This window comes from Suricata suricatta, chromosome 1 (assembly GCF_006229205.1).
Source record: "Suricata suricatta isolate VVHF042 chromosome 1, meerkat_22Aug2017_6uvM2_HiC, whole genome shotgun sequence".
Classification (NCBI taxonomy): Eukaryota; Metazoa; Chordata; class Mammalia; order Carnivora; family Herpestidae; genus Suricata; species Suricata suricatta.
In genome coordinates this window covers 886,739-902,444 of record NC_043700.1, presented here as the reverse complement: position 1 = coordinate 902,444, position 15,706 = coordinate 886,739, and the positions used below count along the sequence as shown (strand labels likewise).

General features: G+C 52.6%; 1 protein-coding gene across 1 annotated transcript in view; it reads right to left on the bottom strand.

Annotated features, from left to right (window-relative positions):
- Positions 1–15,706, bottom strand: part of TDRP (testis development related protein) — a 57,423-nt gene that overhangs the window by 414 nt on the left and 41,303 nt on the right. Inside the window, exons 2-3 of the mRNA XM_029933179.1 lie at positions 1,248–1,351; positions 3–217 (exon numbers count right to left, since the gene is read on the bottom strand). Coding sequence (XP_029789039.1) covers positions 3–217; positions 1,248–1,351 — 319 coding nt within the window. The remainder of the gene's footprint in view (positions 1–2; positions 218–1,247; positions 1,352–15,706) is intronic.

Genomic DNA, 15,706 nt, shown 5'->3' with positions numbered 1-15,706 from the left:
CCCCAGGCTCGTGTACCTGCTGCAGCCGCCGGCGCCCTCCTCCCAGCCCGGCCCGGCCGGCAGCCCGGCCGCGGGGTCCTCCGGCGCCAGGCGGGGGGGCTCCCAGCCTTCGATCTCGTCGGGCTTCTTGGACTGTATGTTCTGTTTTAAACTCAGAGTGTCCCAAAACCCCGATTTCTTCTCTGTCTTCAGCTCTTCTCTCAAGCGCAAGTTAGCTCTGCGGGAGACAAGACGGGCAGGTGTGGGTGACCGCGGCCTTCGGGCCCCAGAGGCGTCTGCTGTGTATACAGGGCGGCTAGAAAGTAAACACTCATCTGTCGTGTAAGATTCTAGTTAGTAAAGAAACTTCCTCCCTCCGTGTCACAGAAACCAGGAGCGTGGTTCAAGCTGCCACGCCGGGCGGCACGCGGGCGCAGCGCCAACTCTACCCACGGGAGACGCCGGGAACGTGGGCGGAGCAGGTGACCGGAAACGCCGTGGGGATCGGCTTTCCAGGGTCAAACCCACCTTCCGCAGGCCGAGCCCCGCAGCAGGCTGGGCTGACGCCTGGAGTGGGGAAGTCCCCGAACACCGTGCCCGTGAGGACGGGGCACCGCGGTGGGGGGGGGGGGCCCTGGGGTCCCAGGATGCGTGCGGGGCAGGCTGGACCGAGGGGACCCACGCGCACGGCCGGCAGAGCGTGCGGAGAAGTCGCAGCGGCGCTGCTGCCCCGGCGTCCTCGGGCCTCAAGTGAGGGCTGGTCTGCGGTCAGGCCCCGTAGACTTACCTCCAGTCAGCCGTGCCGTCGGCAGTACTGCTGCTGAATTTACATTTTTCGTGTTTAAATACGCTTTTTAAAATTTCAGTTATAATAAACAGCAATGTGTCTGTTTATATTCAGTTTTCCAAATTAACTTTTTTTCCTTGATTTTCTGAAGCTAGAACGCCTGGAGCTCGGCTACAGGCCCCTGGAAGGCTAACGTGTTCCACTTACAACTCTGAGTTCAAGAGCCCGTCTGAGAAATGCCTTTGGTCGTGTTTCCGCAGCCTCCCAGAGGCGCTTCCGGCTCCCCGTGACCTTCTCCCAGAAGAACGTCTTACTTACGTCTCGTCTCCTGGACATCATAGTACAACCCACTTCTGTCTACTCCCTGGGAAGGAGACCGTCCTGTCTGCCTGCGAGAGGGACACATCTCGGCTTCGAAGTGACGTCACCCACGGCACCTGCCTCCCTGGAGACCATCGCCCTTGAACCCACGGAGACTCACCCTTTGGACTTGGGGGATTTACATCTTTCAAGCAGGTGCTGTTCATCGTCCTTATTAAACAGAGAAGTCACGTCCTTCCAGCCTCGGAAACTTGCTCCCTGAACCTGATGAAAAGATCAGATCTGAGGTAGTGAATGAACAGTAACCGTGGAGCTTGAAGAGGAGCCAGCACGGCCGCCCTTCCCCCTCCGTGTCTGCACACTCGCTGCAGGTAACTGCAGGGGTCCCACGCACTGTGCCACCAGCAGTGCTCCCCGACGCTCAGGGACAGGCCGGCCGTGCCCGGCAGCGCGGATTCACAGGTCTGCGTTACTTGGAAGGGAGGGCCCCTGAGCAGGTGCCTGGTCCATGAACTCACCCAGCTGGGCCTGGGTTTCTCCTTGTGCGTGAAGGGGGGGGTGGAGGAGGGGCTCCCAGGGGCCAGGCCTTGCTTTCAGATACTTCTGACATGTTAAAGTGTTTTATGTAACGTAAAATAAAGCGACCGTGGACACTGGCCCCAGAGGGTGCATGATGGCCGTGGCTTCTGATGATATCCAAGAACAGAGAAAATGGCTCGTTAAGTGACCTGCCAGGGGACCCAAAGCCCCAAGGGGTGGGTGCTGGCTGGTCAGGGCCGCCCGTGGGAGAGCCGTTCTCGATGGAAGAGGCCCTCTTACAGTGTGCAGAGGAGCCGGGGAGGCGGCCGGGGGGGCAGGGGAGCCAGCAAGAGTGCTGTCCAGCGCCAGGGGCCTCCTTGTTCTCAGCCTCCCCAGCAACCACCTTTGAGTCTTTATCCCACGTGCTCTGGCTGTCCCTCCCCCGCCCCCGAGGCCGGAAGCTCCTTTCTCCAGGAAGGTCAGCGTTCACAGGCCCATTCCGTGCGGCATCGAATCCTTGAAGTTCAAAGACCTAGGTTCAAGCAGTGAGCAGGCGACGTCTCTGTGGACAGGTGACACTGGACGAGGCAGTGACCACAAGGACCAATGATAAGCGGCAGCAGGGCCACAGAGCAGAGGAGCCTGCGGCGAGTGACGCTGACTCGGAGGGCGGATGGAACCGTGTGCAGCCGCGGCGGGTGAGGCACTCGGCTCTGCGGGCTGGACGCCTGTGCCGCAGACTGCGCTCCGACCACAGTGGTAGGAAACTAGACATCAATAAAAGGAGGAAAGCTCAGGAACACCTGGAAATTAAAAACCATTCTTCTGAACCACCAATGGATCAAAGGAGAAATTTTTAAAAATCTTGAGACAAATATGGAAAAACAATGTACAGAAACAAAGATTACAAGTAAACGACCTAACGCTGTGCTCAAGGTGCTAGAAAAAGAACAGCCCAAAATTAGTGGAATGCAGGAAACGGTAAAGATTAGAGGAGAAATAAGTGAAATACAGAACAATAAAACAGAAAAGATTTACAAAACTAAGAGTCGGTTCTTTGAAAACCTAAAACCGACAAACCTTTAGTTAGATTCACCCAGGAAAACAGGAGTCACGTGAGCAAAATCACAGGTAAATGAGATGTGGCGATTGCTAGCTCAGGAATACAGGATCATAAGCTACAAACAACGTACGCCAGTAAACTAAACAACCTTGAAAAAATGGGTAAATTCTTAGAAACATACAACTTACCAAGACTAAATTCGGAAGAAATAGAAAATGTGCACAAACCATTTCCTACTGAGGAGACAAAATCAGTAATTAAAGTCTCCCAAGGAAGGAAAGCCCTGGTACCCACGGGCTTCACTGGTGATTCTACCAAAAGAATTCACGCTAATCTTTCTCAAACTGTTCCAAAAACCACAAGAGGAGGGAACGCTCCCGAACTCCCTTTACAAGGAAGGCCAGCATTAAACTAACAGCAAAGCCAGAAAAGGACACTTTTAAGCAAAGAAAATTATAGGCCAGTATCCCTGGTGAATACGGATGAAAAAATTCTCAATAAAATACTAGCAGACCAAAGTTCAGCACGTGTAAGGATCCCTCATCATGGTCAAGTGGAATTTATCCCTGGGATGTGAGAATAGTTCAGATGTGCAAGTTAATGAACATAGTCCTTCATAAATGAAAGAATCAAAGAAAACACTCTTACCTCATTGACAAAATGCAACACCCATTAATGATTAAAAACTCAACAAGGTAGGTATAGAAGGAATAGAACAGTGGAGTCAAGGTAATAAATGACAAGCCCACAGCTAACCTCACACTCAGTGGTGAAAGACTGGAAAGCTGCTCTCAGATCAAAAATGAAACAAGGACACCCCCCCACCCCCACCCTTGTTCAACCCAGCATGGACGTCCGAGCCAGGGCAACTGGACCAGGGAAAGGAGGAGGGGGCGTCAGAACGGGAAGGGAATATGTGGGACTGTCTGTTTGCAGAATGCATGATCTTCTATCCAGAAAAGCCTAAAGACTCCAGCAAACAACTGTCAGGTCTAATCCATGACCTCACTGTATCTGCAGCGTACAAATTCAAGTTCAAAATTCAGTAGCCTTCTTTACATTAACAGTGAATCTTCTAAGAAAGAAATAAAATGCTCCCATTTACAATAGCATCAAAAATGATAAAATGCTTAAGAATAAATCAACAAGTGAATGAGCTCTACACCGAAAGCTACAAGACACTGGTGAAAGAAAAGAGAAGACAAAAACAGACAGACGTATCCTGTTGGGGCCCATCCAGCCAGAAGTGCTGTGTGGCCTTTGGGACCCTGCTTCCCCTACTTGAAAATGTGTGCGCTTGACTGCTTGACCTAAGTGGATCAGAGACTGGGGTTAGTCCTATTAATCATGCCACTTGGTAATCATGGTTTCAGTAACTGGGCAGATTTTCTGATTAAAACTTCCTCCCTAGTTACGGGCACCTTACTCACAGACTATTGTTTAAGCCTTTAAGAAAAAATAGCCTTGTCATAAGGTTCGGTTAATAATATCACTATGTACTTAAAACAAACCCCTGCTGATGTATTTTGAGTGATGAATTATGTTTTTTGATCTTCTGTGTTGTACCTCGTTTCTATTTTGATTTTCTGTTTTTGCTACCTTGGAAATAATAATTTTTCTGGAACTAACAATGTAATCATTAGAAAAATGATGTAATCACCTATGGTATATATAAGACACCAAGTTTCACAGTAAAGCGTGGTCTCTTCCCCCATTCATGTTGTCTGGGTTCTTTCTTGTAGATATTTCGCCGACACCAACCCCCTACTCAGGGACCCTTGGACTCTGGGGCGTGGGCTGGTCCCCCGCAGTATCCTGTGTTCATGGACTCCAGTGATATTGTCAAAATCTCCATACTGCCCAAGGCGGACTATACACTCCGATCCCTAAACGATTCCAATGTTTTTTTTTTTAAACAAAGTAACAATCCTAAAAATGTATATGGAACCACAAATGACCCCAAATAGCCAAAACGATGAAGAAAGAAAACATGGGACACCCCATGCTCCCAGATTCCAAGGCTGTGGCGGCCCATACACCGCGGCACTGGCGATGACACGGGCACACAGACCCAGGGAACGGGACCAACGGCCCGGAAATTAACTCACAGTCACCTAGTACCTAGTGAGAGCCAGTAACAGTCGGTGTACGAAAGACAAATTTCCTCAGTAAATGGTGTCAGAAAGACTGGACTGTTGTTTTACACACTCATAAAAATTAACTAGAAATGGATTAAAGACTTAAATTTAAGACTGGAAAACCATATGGGGCACCTGCGTGGTTCAGTTGGTTGAGCATCCGACTTTGGCTCAGATCATGATCTCAAGGTTCGTGGGTTTGAGCCCCGCGTCGGGCTGTGTGCTGACAGCCTGGAGCCTGCTTCAGATCCTGTCTCTGCCCCTCTCTCTGTCCTTCCCCTGCTCACGTGCTCACTCGCACGCTCAAAAATAAGCTCTTAAGACATTTTTGAAGGGAAAAAAAAAGATGGGGAAACAGTAAAAGTTCTAGAAGAGAACAGCACAAAGCCCTCACCATGGGTCTTAATGATGATTTTCTGAAGGCGACACCCAGGGAAGACGGGAGCAGCCCACCTGGGACTAGACCGCAGCGCCTGCGTGGGGCGAATGACAGCAAAGTGAAGGGACAGGGAAAGGGAAACTACGTGCAAACCAGGTGGCTAATACGGTGGTAATACCAGAATATATAAAGAAGTCTACCTTAATAACAAAAAAATAATCCTATTTAAAAATGGGGAGAAGATCTGAATAGGAATTTTTCCACAGACACGACACACCAAGGTGCTCTGTGTCACCCTCACCAGGGAGAATTCGGCACACCTGTCACTGCGGCTGGATTCGAACCCAGGAGCCGCAGGAGTCGGTGAGGCTGGGAGGCACCGGGGTGCGGCCCTTGTGGGAAACTGGAGGTTTCTCAAATGACTGACGGTGGACCTACCACGTGACCCAGCACTCCACCTGGAGGTACCGATTCCACGGAGGCAAAAACTACACTGAGGGGCATCTGCTCCTCCATTTCCACAGCGCTATTCACAAGAGCCACGATCAGGAACTAACCCGAGTTTCCACAGACACGTGAAGGACCTGACCGCACACGAACGAGGGAGTGACATTCAGCCATGAAACAAGGAGGTCCTGCTGTTTGTGACACGGATGGACCTCGAAGGGATTACGCCAGCTGACAACTTAAAGACAAATACTACGGCATCTCACTTATTAGTGTCGTCCTAAAAAGCAGAAAGGGAGCAGATCTGTGGATACTGGAGGCCCCGTGAGGGGTGTGGAATCAGAGGGACCTGGCTGGTACAAACCCCCCGCCCCCGTCCTGTGCAACCCGAGGACCCCGGCCGGCTCTGCGCTGTGACACGCCGCATGCCGTCCAAAGATCCTGGAGGCTCTTATGAAAAGAGAAAACATTTTTCCTTTTTCTGTGTCTCCGCAACACGACGGGCGCGTGCCCGCACGCCCGGAGCTCAGTGCGCTGTGCAGCGGCTCCCCGCAGAGCTAGAACAGCCTCCGGTCCTGGTGCAGATCCTTAGCCCACCAAGCTCCCCAGAGCCTTCCTTCACACTTTGCTCTCACAATTCGTAATCTTAAAATTTTAAACAGTGTCCCAAGTTACTTGAAAATCAAATATAGTGTCATTTGTGTTTTCTTCTATTTCTTCTCAAGCATAAAATTCTGGCTTGAAGTGCTTTAATTACCCAAACGCAGCACGGGCAGACTCCTCTCAGCCCCGGCATCACGAACGACCCAGAAGCCCGTGGTCACAGCACAGAGAGCAGGCCTGCTGCGACTCGGGGTCCGAGACGCGCCAGCAGCCGGGCCTGACCGCAGCGAGAAAACCCGTCAAGCCGAGCGGCGATGGGGTAAGTGTCCGACACTTGATCCTGGCTCAGGTCTTGATCTCATGGTTCGTGGGATCTCGTCCCGAACCAGGGTCTGTGCTGACAGTGCAGAGCCTGCTTGGGGCTCCCTCTCGCTGCGTCTCCCCTGCTCAAGTGCACACACTCTCTCTCTCTCAAAATAAACAAACCTAAGAAAAACCACCCCGAATGTTGATGAATGAGCCCCACCATTTCAATGGTGAGGACGAAGGGAATCGTCTACAATACCTCTGAAAAACAGGAGCCAATGCAGGGACCCTCGAGAAGAACGTGACACCATGTGCCGGTCACTCAGTCCCATGTACGCCACACAACCTGTGGGCCCGGGTCCCATCTGGATGCTGTGTGAGGTCAGCACTTCAATAAAAGCGATTAAATGTGTGGACTTCTAAAAAAAATTTTAAGGTTTAATTTTTGAGAGAGAGAGTGTGTGTGAGCAGGGGAGGGGCAGAGAGAGAGGGAGACACAGACTCTGAAGCAGCTCCAGGCTCTGAGCTGTCAGCACAGAGCCCGACGCGGGGCTCGAACCCACAAACTGTGAGATCATCACCTGAGCCGATATGTCAGTCGCTTAACCGACTGAGCCACCCAGATGCCCCTAAATGTGTGGACTTTTTAAAGGTATTTAAGTTCATAGGTGAGGGGAGGAAGTTAAAAATCATTATTAGGTCAGGTATCCCAATATTTTATTAAGAAATCAGTGTTCTCAGTAATTATACAGTGACCGAGTTCAAGGTATTAGTTTATGTCACCAGGTGTTAAGGCGTGCGACCCAGCGTGTGACCTGGTGCAAGTGACACGTACGTGAACCCACGAGTGCTCTCACACCCAGAATTGCCTGCACGTTAAACGCATTCCCTGACGTGGACACAGAAGAACCTGAGGACCACGTTTCCGGCCCAAGCCGCCTGTGTGCAGGGCTCCCAGCCGGCCCTGCGGGGAGGGGCGGGGAGGGGAGGGTGACGGGGCTGCAGGAACCTCCCCAGAGCCTCTCCCTGGCATTAGCGCCAGCCAGGATGTCCTCGTGCCTGAGGGTCTGAGTGGCCCCTGTGGGACCGTCACGTCTGCTGTGGCTCTCAGGGGCCCGCAGCGCCACAGCCAGGCCAAGGATTCCAATTATGATGTCGCCTTCAAAGACGTTTTTCAGACCATTCTAAATTTGAGAACTCACAATACTCTTACATTTACACACCCAGAGGGTATTGAGACACTGGTAATCCTGGAGAAAATGATTTCATCAACCAGTTCAGGCCTCTAGGTCAAACTAAATCCACATCCCTGGCCCTCTAGAGCTGTGGGGCCCCAGGGACAATTCTGACGGGGACACTCGGCAGCCCACAGGATATGTGGGTTGAAAGCACCTTAGAGGGATGTGGTCCGTCTCCTGCCGTAGTGGAGAGAGAATCAGAGGCCGCAACGGGGAGGCAGAGACGTGGCCTTCCTGGCAGAGGGAGGCTCTGGGCCAGTGTGAAGCCGACAGGGGTGGCCTGGTTCCCGAGCCCTGCCTGTCCCCTGTCCCAGAGGACAAGATGACATGCAGACACAAAGGCAGTGGTGATGAGCACCCTTCCCTCCACTGAGGGCTGTGGTTAACCACGTGGTTTGGGGGGGGGGAGAGAGACCACCACCCCCAAGGAGGGGCCGCTGGCTGTCCTGCTGGAGAACTGGCCTGGGGGAGGGGACGGAGAAGGGGCTCCCCTCCCCCCGCAGGGGCACGCGGGGCCTCCACAGCCCCACGCAGCACACAGGCCGCCTCCAGCCAGGCGCCCCGCGGCGGCCCTCCACAGTCAGGCCGGTGCTGAGCCGGATCGGGACCCAGTCCTGAGACCGCAGCGCGTGCGCCCCGGGAGCTGCAGTCCACACAGCACCCGGAACGAAGGGAACAACTGGTTGGCTGGCGGACCGGTTAAAAAGAGGCTGACGGTTCACCCTCTGAGGGTCTTAGTTCGGGCGGCTACGACAGACAGACCGCAGACGGGGCGGCTCCCCCGGCACCTACTCCTCGCGGTGCTGGAGGCTGACGGGCAGATCTGGGGTCAGGTGAGGTCCGCATCCCCCTGGGGCTCAGACTGTGTCTTCCCTGTGTCCCCAGGTGGGGTCTCTTCTGGAAGGACCCTAACCCCGTGAGGGAGGCTGCACCCTCACAACCTCCTCCCCTCTAAGCCCCCACCCCCACTGAACCGTCCCCTTGGGGCTTAGTTTTCACCGAATGAAATCGAGGGACACGGACACTGAGCCTACGGCACAAGCGTCAAATCCCCCAGAAACGTGTGTGTCTGGAGCTGCCATCCGAAGGCCTGGCAGCCTGGCGCCCCTCACGGGAGCCCCGAGGCAGCAAGTACCGGAGGACGTGACTCACTCTGGGTCACACCGGGGCTCGGCCAGGTGAGGAGGCCGCGCAGGCTCCGGTCCCAGCAGCCCCCTGGCCCCTGCCACCTGCGGGAAGGGGGGGGGGGCGGAAGTAACAGGGCTCACCAGGACGGCGGGGGCGGGGCGGGGGCGGGGCGAGACAAAACGCAGCCGAGGACGGGAAAGGAGCCCAGACGCACTGACGACACTGCCGATGCTCAGGAAGGTTTAGGGCAGAACGAGCGAACTCGAGCGAACACGACACGTTGGAGGCCTGCTGCAAGAGGCCACGCGGGACGGCGGCGGGGACGCTCCGGCACAGAACCAAGCCTCTCCCCAAGCCCACGTGCACGCGCATGGGGACAAAGGACAGCACCCCCGTGCACATCTGCCGGGAAAGGCCGGTTCCGGAGCGACAAGAGCCCAGTTGCCAGTGCGTCTCTGGGCAGCAGCGGAGGCCAGAGCGACGCATCCTAAGGGGAAATAACTGCGTCTAGAATTTTGCGCCTCAGGGGACACATAAAAACCACAGCGAGAAATAGGAGCCACTTTCTGACCGTGAAAGCGTCTCGGATGCGGCGGAGGAGCTCGGGCTGCAGGTGCTTCGCGCTAAATTGGGGGGGTGGGAGGGGTGACCGCCGCTCACACACAGGGCGCGCTCTCATCGGGACACTGCAGGGCGAGCGCGGAGCGGGGACGCAGGGCATCAGGTATCAGAATGGCTTCAAACATTAAAAGGGATAAATTCTGGAGAACAGAAATATTGGTGGAGGGGGAACAAGTTGGGAACTGCTTCTTTTAGTTGTAACTTTATAGTTCTTTTTGAATTTGAAAAATAAAAAAAGGAACACACTAGAACAGTCGCCATATACAACCATGAGGACGTCCATCGGCCTCTCCCGGCCTGGCAGGCAGACAACAGAAGCAAACAGCAGGCATCCAAATTGACAAGGAAGAAGGAAACTTTCACTAGTCACAGGTGACAGGACTCCCGAAAGACTCCACCAGAAAATTGCTGCAACTGATAAAAATGAATTCAGTCAAGTCACAGGATACAAAATCCACATAAAGAAATCTGTTGCATTTCTATGTACCAATAATAAAGCAGCAAAAACATAAATTAGGAATATATTCCATTTACAAATACACCAGAAATAATAAGATACCCAGAAATAAACCTAACCAAAGAGGTAAAAGAGCTGTACTCTGGAAACTGTAAAACACTGATGAAAGAAACTGAAGACGACACAAAGAAATGCAAGGACATCATGCCCATGGATTGGAAGGAAAATATTGTTAAAATGTTGATTCCACCCAAATCAATCTCCGAATTAATGCAATCCCTATCAAAACACCAAGAGCATTCTTCACAGAGCTAGAACAAACAATCCTAAAATTTGTACGGAACCACAAAAGACCCCAAATAGCCGAAGAAATCTTGAAAAAGAAAAGTAAGGCTGGAGGCATCACGATTCGACTTCCAGTTATGTTACAAAGCTGCAGAGATCGAACCGTAGGGTACCGGCAGAAAAACAGACACTAGATCAATACACAGAATAGAAAACCCAGAAATGGACCCACAAGTATATGGTCAACTCATCTTCAACAAAGCAGGAAAGAACCTCCAATGGAAAAAAGCCAGTCTCTTCAACAAATGGTGCTGGGAAAACCGGACAGCCAGATGCAAAAGGATGAGGAACCGAACCGCGTTCTTACACCAGGCACAAAAGTAAACTCAAAAGGGACGAAAGGCCGAAGTATGAGGCAGGAAACCGTCAGAATCCTAGAGGAGAACACAGGCAGCTACCTCTCTGACATTGGCCGTAGTAACTATACTAGACACGTCTCCGCAGGCGAGGGAAACAAAGGCAAAAATAAACTATTGGGACTGTATCAAAATAAAAATGCTTTCACACAGTGAAGGAAACAACAAAACTAAAAAGCAGCCTACCGAACGGGAGACGCTGTTTGCGAATGCGACGGCCAGGAAAGAGTTCGTGTCCGACACACATAAAACGCTCATCCAGGGCGCCCGCGTGGCTCAGTCAGCTACGTGTCCAAGTCTTGGTGTCGGCTCAGGTCATGATCTCGCCGTAGGTGAGCTGGAGCCCCGCAGCAGGCTCTGTGCTAACAGTGTGGAGCCTGCTTGGGATTCTTCCTCGCTCCCTCTCTGCCCCTCCTTGGCTTGCTCGAGAGGGGGAGGGGAGGGGAGGGGGAGAATGGATTTATCAAACTTGATATCCAAAAAACAAAGCAATTAAAAAATGAGAGGACTTGAATAGACACTTTTCCAAAGACGACATGTAGACGACCAACAGACACATGAAAAGATGTTCAACATCACTCATCATCGGGGAGTACGAATTAAAACTACGAGAGACCCCCTCACACTGGTCAGAACGGCTAAAACGAACACCACAGGAGCCCAGTGTCCGCGAGGACGCGCAGGGGAAGGAGCCCTCTTACACTATCGGTGGAAGTGCCAACTGGCGCAGCCACAACAGCTAAAAACACAACTAGCTGAGGACTCCGCAGCCGCGCCAGGTACTGACCCCAGTACAGAAATGCTAATTCAAAGGGACACGCGCAGCTGCACATCTACAAGCGCCGCGTGCCCGCCGCCCGATGAGTGGGTGCACACGCACGTGCGCGCACACCCTGCTGCACTGTCACTCGGCCACGAAAAAGAATGAAATCTTAACATTAGCAGCGATGTGGACGGGGCTAGAGAAGATAGTGCTAAGTGAAAGAAGTTAGTGAGCGAAAGACAAATCACATGATTTCCCTCAGATGTGGAATTTAAGAAACAAACCAGCAAAGGAGAAAGAAGAGAGACAAACCAAAACAGAGACTCCCACCTCCAGAGGACACAGGGGTGGTCACGGCATGGACGTGCAGGGTCACCAACAGTCCCCAGGTCCCCAGCGTGGTAACTGCCAGTGAGCCAGGGACCTTACAGAATGCAAAGGCTTCAACGTGAAAAGAATTTTAGAAAAGAAATCAAAACAGTCAAGTAGAAAAATGGGCAAAACAAAGGCAAAGGAAGTCTTCTGGACACAGTAAGTGTCTTGCTCACAGACGGAGCCGGGAGCGGGGACCGGGGCGGGTCGCCCCCGCCGGTGGCTCGCGGGGACCGAGGCCCTCCGAGCGCAGCGGAGTCTCCGCTGCCGTTCCCGCAGCTCTCCGGTGCCAGCCGGACCCCTCACCCGACCCCTGCAGCGGGCTCCCAGGGGCTCTCTGAGAAGCCGAGACGCTGCATGTGGGGGAACGTGCTCCTTCCTTTCCGTGGTTTTCCTTCTCGAGTTTAACCCTGGGATACAGCAGTGACGTGCTGAGTCCCGAGGCGAGGGGACAGTGGCAGAAGGCGGCTTACCCAGTGAGCCAAGATGTGCTCAGTGAGCGAGAGATCAGGTTTACGTGAGGCTCAGAGAGGCGGACCCGGGGCCCCGTGGAGGTTCCCGAGCCAGCCCCGAACTCGCGCCCACAGACTGCTGGGAAGATGACATCGGGAACATGTCATTAGCCACAGGCGACCCGTCAATTCCGGGAAGTGTGACCACTTTACACCCTCTGTCAACCCATTTCTTCACACACTAGCATCTGCACTTCAGAGCAATCAACACGCCAAAACCCAGCAAGGACCGCGGCGCGACGGCTACTGGCAAGCGAGCGTGTGTTCCCTGCTTGTGCACATTTTGGAGCCCAAGTTTAATAATAATAAATTAATTCAGAATTGGTTTTAAATGGCATTTTTAACAATTTCCCATGTCGAGAAACTTCTACCTTATTGTCCTTTACAATACCTGTATGAAAACCAAACTCTATCCTGACAGTGGTAATTACTTGTTTAGAGCAAGGAGAGTCTGGAGAGTGGGGAAGAGGGAACGTGTGCCTCCCACACCTCAGTGCCTAACAGTATTTCGTGGAAATGGAAACTAACCTTTGTAAATGACAAGTTAATATTCAGTCTACACAAACCAGAACTTCACGGAGTCTCGAACGCCCGGTGGAAACAAACACGCTAACTCTGGCGGCGCCACGCCCGCAGCCCTCCGGCCCTGGACCGCGTGGGGGGGGCGCGGGGCCGCCGGGAGGCTGCCCCCAACCCCGGGAGGGGCGCCTGTGAGCGCGGCCGCATGCACACCCCCTGGAGAAGGAATGCGGGAAAAAAGCAAAATAGTGAAATGGGACATTTTCCTTTTCTCCCAGGGCTTTCGGATTTTCTTAGCCGTTGTATAGGTCAGTTTACAGATGCAAGTAAGAGAAGACTCGATGATCCTGCCAATAATTTGATTCTGTTCCTTACTCCACAGCGAGGCCAGAAGCTAATCATGTAACGTCATATAATCACAAATGATCCTCAGTAAGTATCTGCAATCGTACTACCAAAAAAGTAGTATGAACTTGTCAAAACAGAAGAACTCCAGATTGAATAAAGATGCCAAAATAAATACACGTGAGACAGACTAAGGCTGTGGCTACTGTTTATGAACCAGAGCAGTGTTCTATGTTACTGCCGGAAAAATGAACTAAAAGGTAAATGCATGTGCATAAAAGGCAGAAATAAGAAGAATCTATAAAAGAGGGAAAAAAAACCCATGTCTTAACTCAATCCACCTTTCCTTTTGAAAACCATTAGAGACACGCACGCACGCTGAGCGCACCGGCTGTGACCGGTGAAATGACCAACGGTTTCACGCGGCCCCAGGCCCGCGCCCTGCTGCCCCCCGCGGCCGCCCCCCACGCCGTGCCTCCTCGCTCATGCCAACCCCCTCGGAAGCAGAATTAACGCCAGGCATTCTATGTCTCGTACTCCTGCCCTGCACCACGCAGCCTCTCCGTTTAAACCCCTCTTGGAAACATTACTTCCGTATTAAACACTTCCTAGTAGAGGAAGGAGAATTCGACTCACACCAAGAAATGAGTAAAATGAATAACGGAGAAAACAAGGGTCTGCGAAGCTACTTGCGTGCGCTTTGGAAAGCAAAGCGAGAACCCCCCTCCAGCAGGACGGCACGGGGGTCCTGCAGACCCTCCCCGCAGCGAGATTACCGGCAAGTGTGAGCCGAAACCAAAGCAAAAGAACCGCTCAAAGCCCCTGGAAACGTTCCTAAGGACAAACAGTAGATGAAGAAAGATCTACTTAAAACTCAGCGCGCATCTCAGGGCTGCAGACGGCCACAGAAGGGCAGCGCCTGTGGGGTCTGAGCCGCGGCCCGCGGCCTCTCGGGGGCTCCCAGGCCCAAGGCTGTTCTCCCGGGGACGCAGGGCTCCTCCTGGGGCCAATTCCTGGAGAGACGGAGGCGCCCCAGGTGGGGGAGGCTGGGACCCTGCTCCCCGCTCACCTGGCCTGGCTCACGCGGAGACATTCCACACACGGAGAAGGACCGAGAGGACCAGGCATCCGCCCACCCCACCGAGCACGCAGCTCCTGGAGTAGAGCAAGCACTCCGGGAGAAGCCGGCGTGGTCTCCATCCCAGAGCCCCGGCACAGAGACACAGAGACTGGGGGGGGAGCGGCACAGAGACTTCGCGGCGGGGCGAAGCAGGATGTAAAAGAGCGAGCTGTGAGCCGGCGGCAGCTTTGTAGCTATGGAAGACGACGTCTCTCTAACCAAAGGGGCTGCCTTCATTTGCAACAGGGCACGGAGAGACTTAAGCACAACGCTGCTCCCGAGAGCAGCAAGCAGCTGCAAGCAGGCTGAGCCTGCGGCTGGCAGGAAAGCATCAGGAGCGACCGAGAAGCGGCCCTTTGAGTCAGAGAACTGCTCAAAACAGGAGCCTCGGAAACGACCGCCACAAAGGAGCCAGTCTGACTGCACTGGTTTACAGGCGAACTTACACCCAGCGCATTTTGAAAATAGTAAGAACAACCTGCTGGCAATTGGTGGAATTTAACAGCTGGGTGTGGTCGGGAAAGAGAAGGGAGCAGCCCCCACCCACCCCGTGAAGTGGGCGTGCTCAAAGCTGGGACCCCTGGGAAGGGGCATCGGACAATTAACACTGGGGTGCGGTGCACACGACCTGTGTCATTAAATGATCCAGCCAGTCCTTAAACGAAGCAAAAACAGAGGCAGCAATGGGGGCGGAAGGGAGCGTAGGACCCACGGTTACCACCACATGGCATTTTAAATCTCCAGTTTCTTCGCAGAAATACAACAACCCTAAGTTTTGTATGGAACCACAGAAGACCCCAAAGAGCCAAAGCAATCTTGAGAAAGAACGAAACAGGAGAATTCACACTCCCTATTTTCAAACCATATTACAAAGCTATCATAATCAAAACAGTATGATGCTGGCATAAAAACAGACACAAAGACCAACAGAACAAAGAGCCCAGAAATAAACCCACAGCTGTAAGGCAATTAACTCAGGATAAAGGAACCAAGAACATGCAATGGGGGAAAACAGTCTCTCCAATAAATGGCGCTGGGCAAGCTGGACAGCCACGTGCAAAGTAACGGCACTGGACCACGTCCTCAAGCCGTAGACAAACTCAAAATGGAGTGAAGATCTAAACTCCCAGAAGAAAACACAGGCAGTAAGCTCCTTGATGTACATCTTGACAGGGATTTCTTTGGATATGACACGAAAAACAAAGACAAGAAAAGCAAAAATCACGAAGCAGGGCTACACCAAGTTACAAAGCCTCTGCTCAGCAAAGGAAATGATTAACAAAATGAAAAGACAATTTACCACATGGAGAAAATATTTACAGATCTTCTATCTAATAAAGGGCGAATATCTAAAATAGACAAAGAACACACACAACTCAACTGCTAAA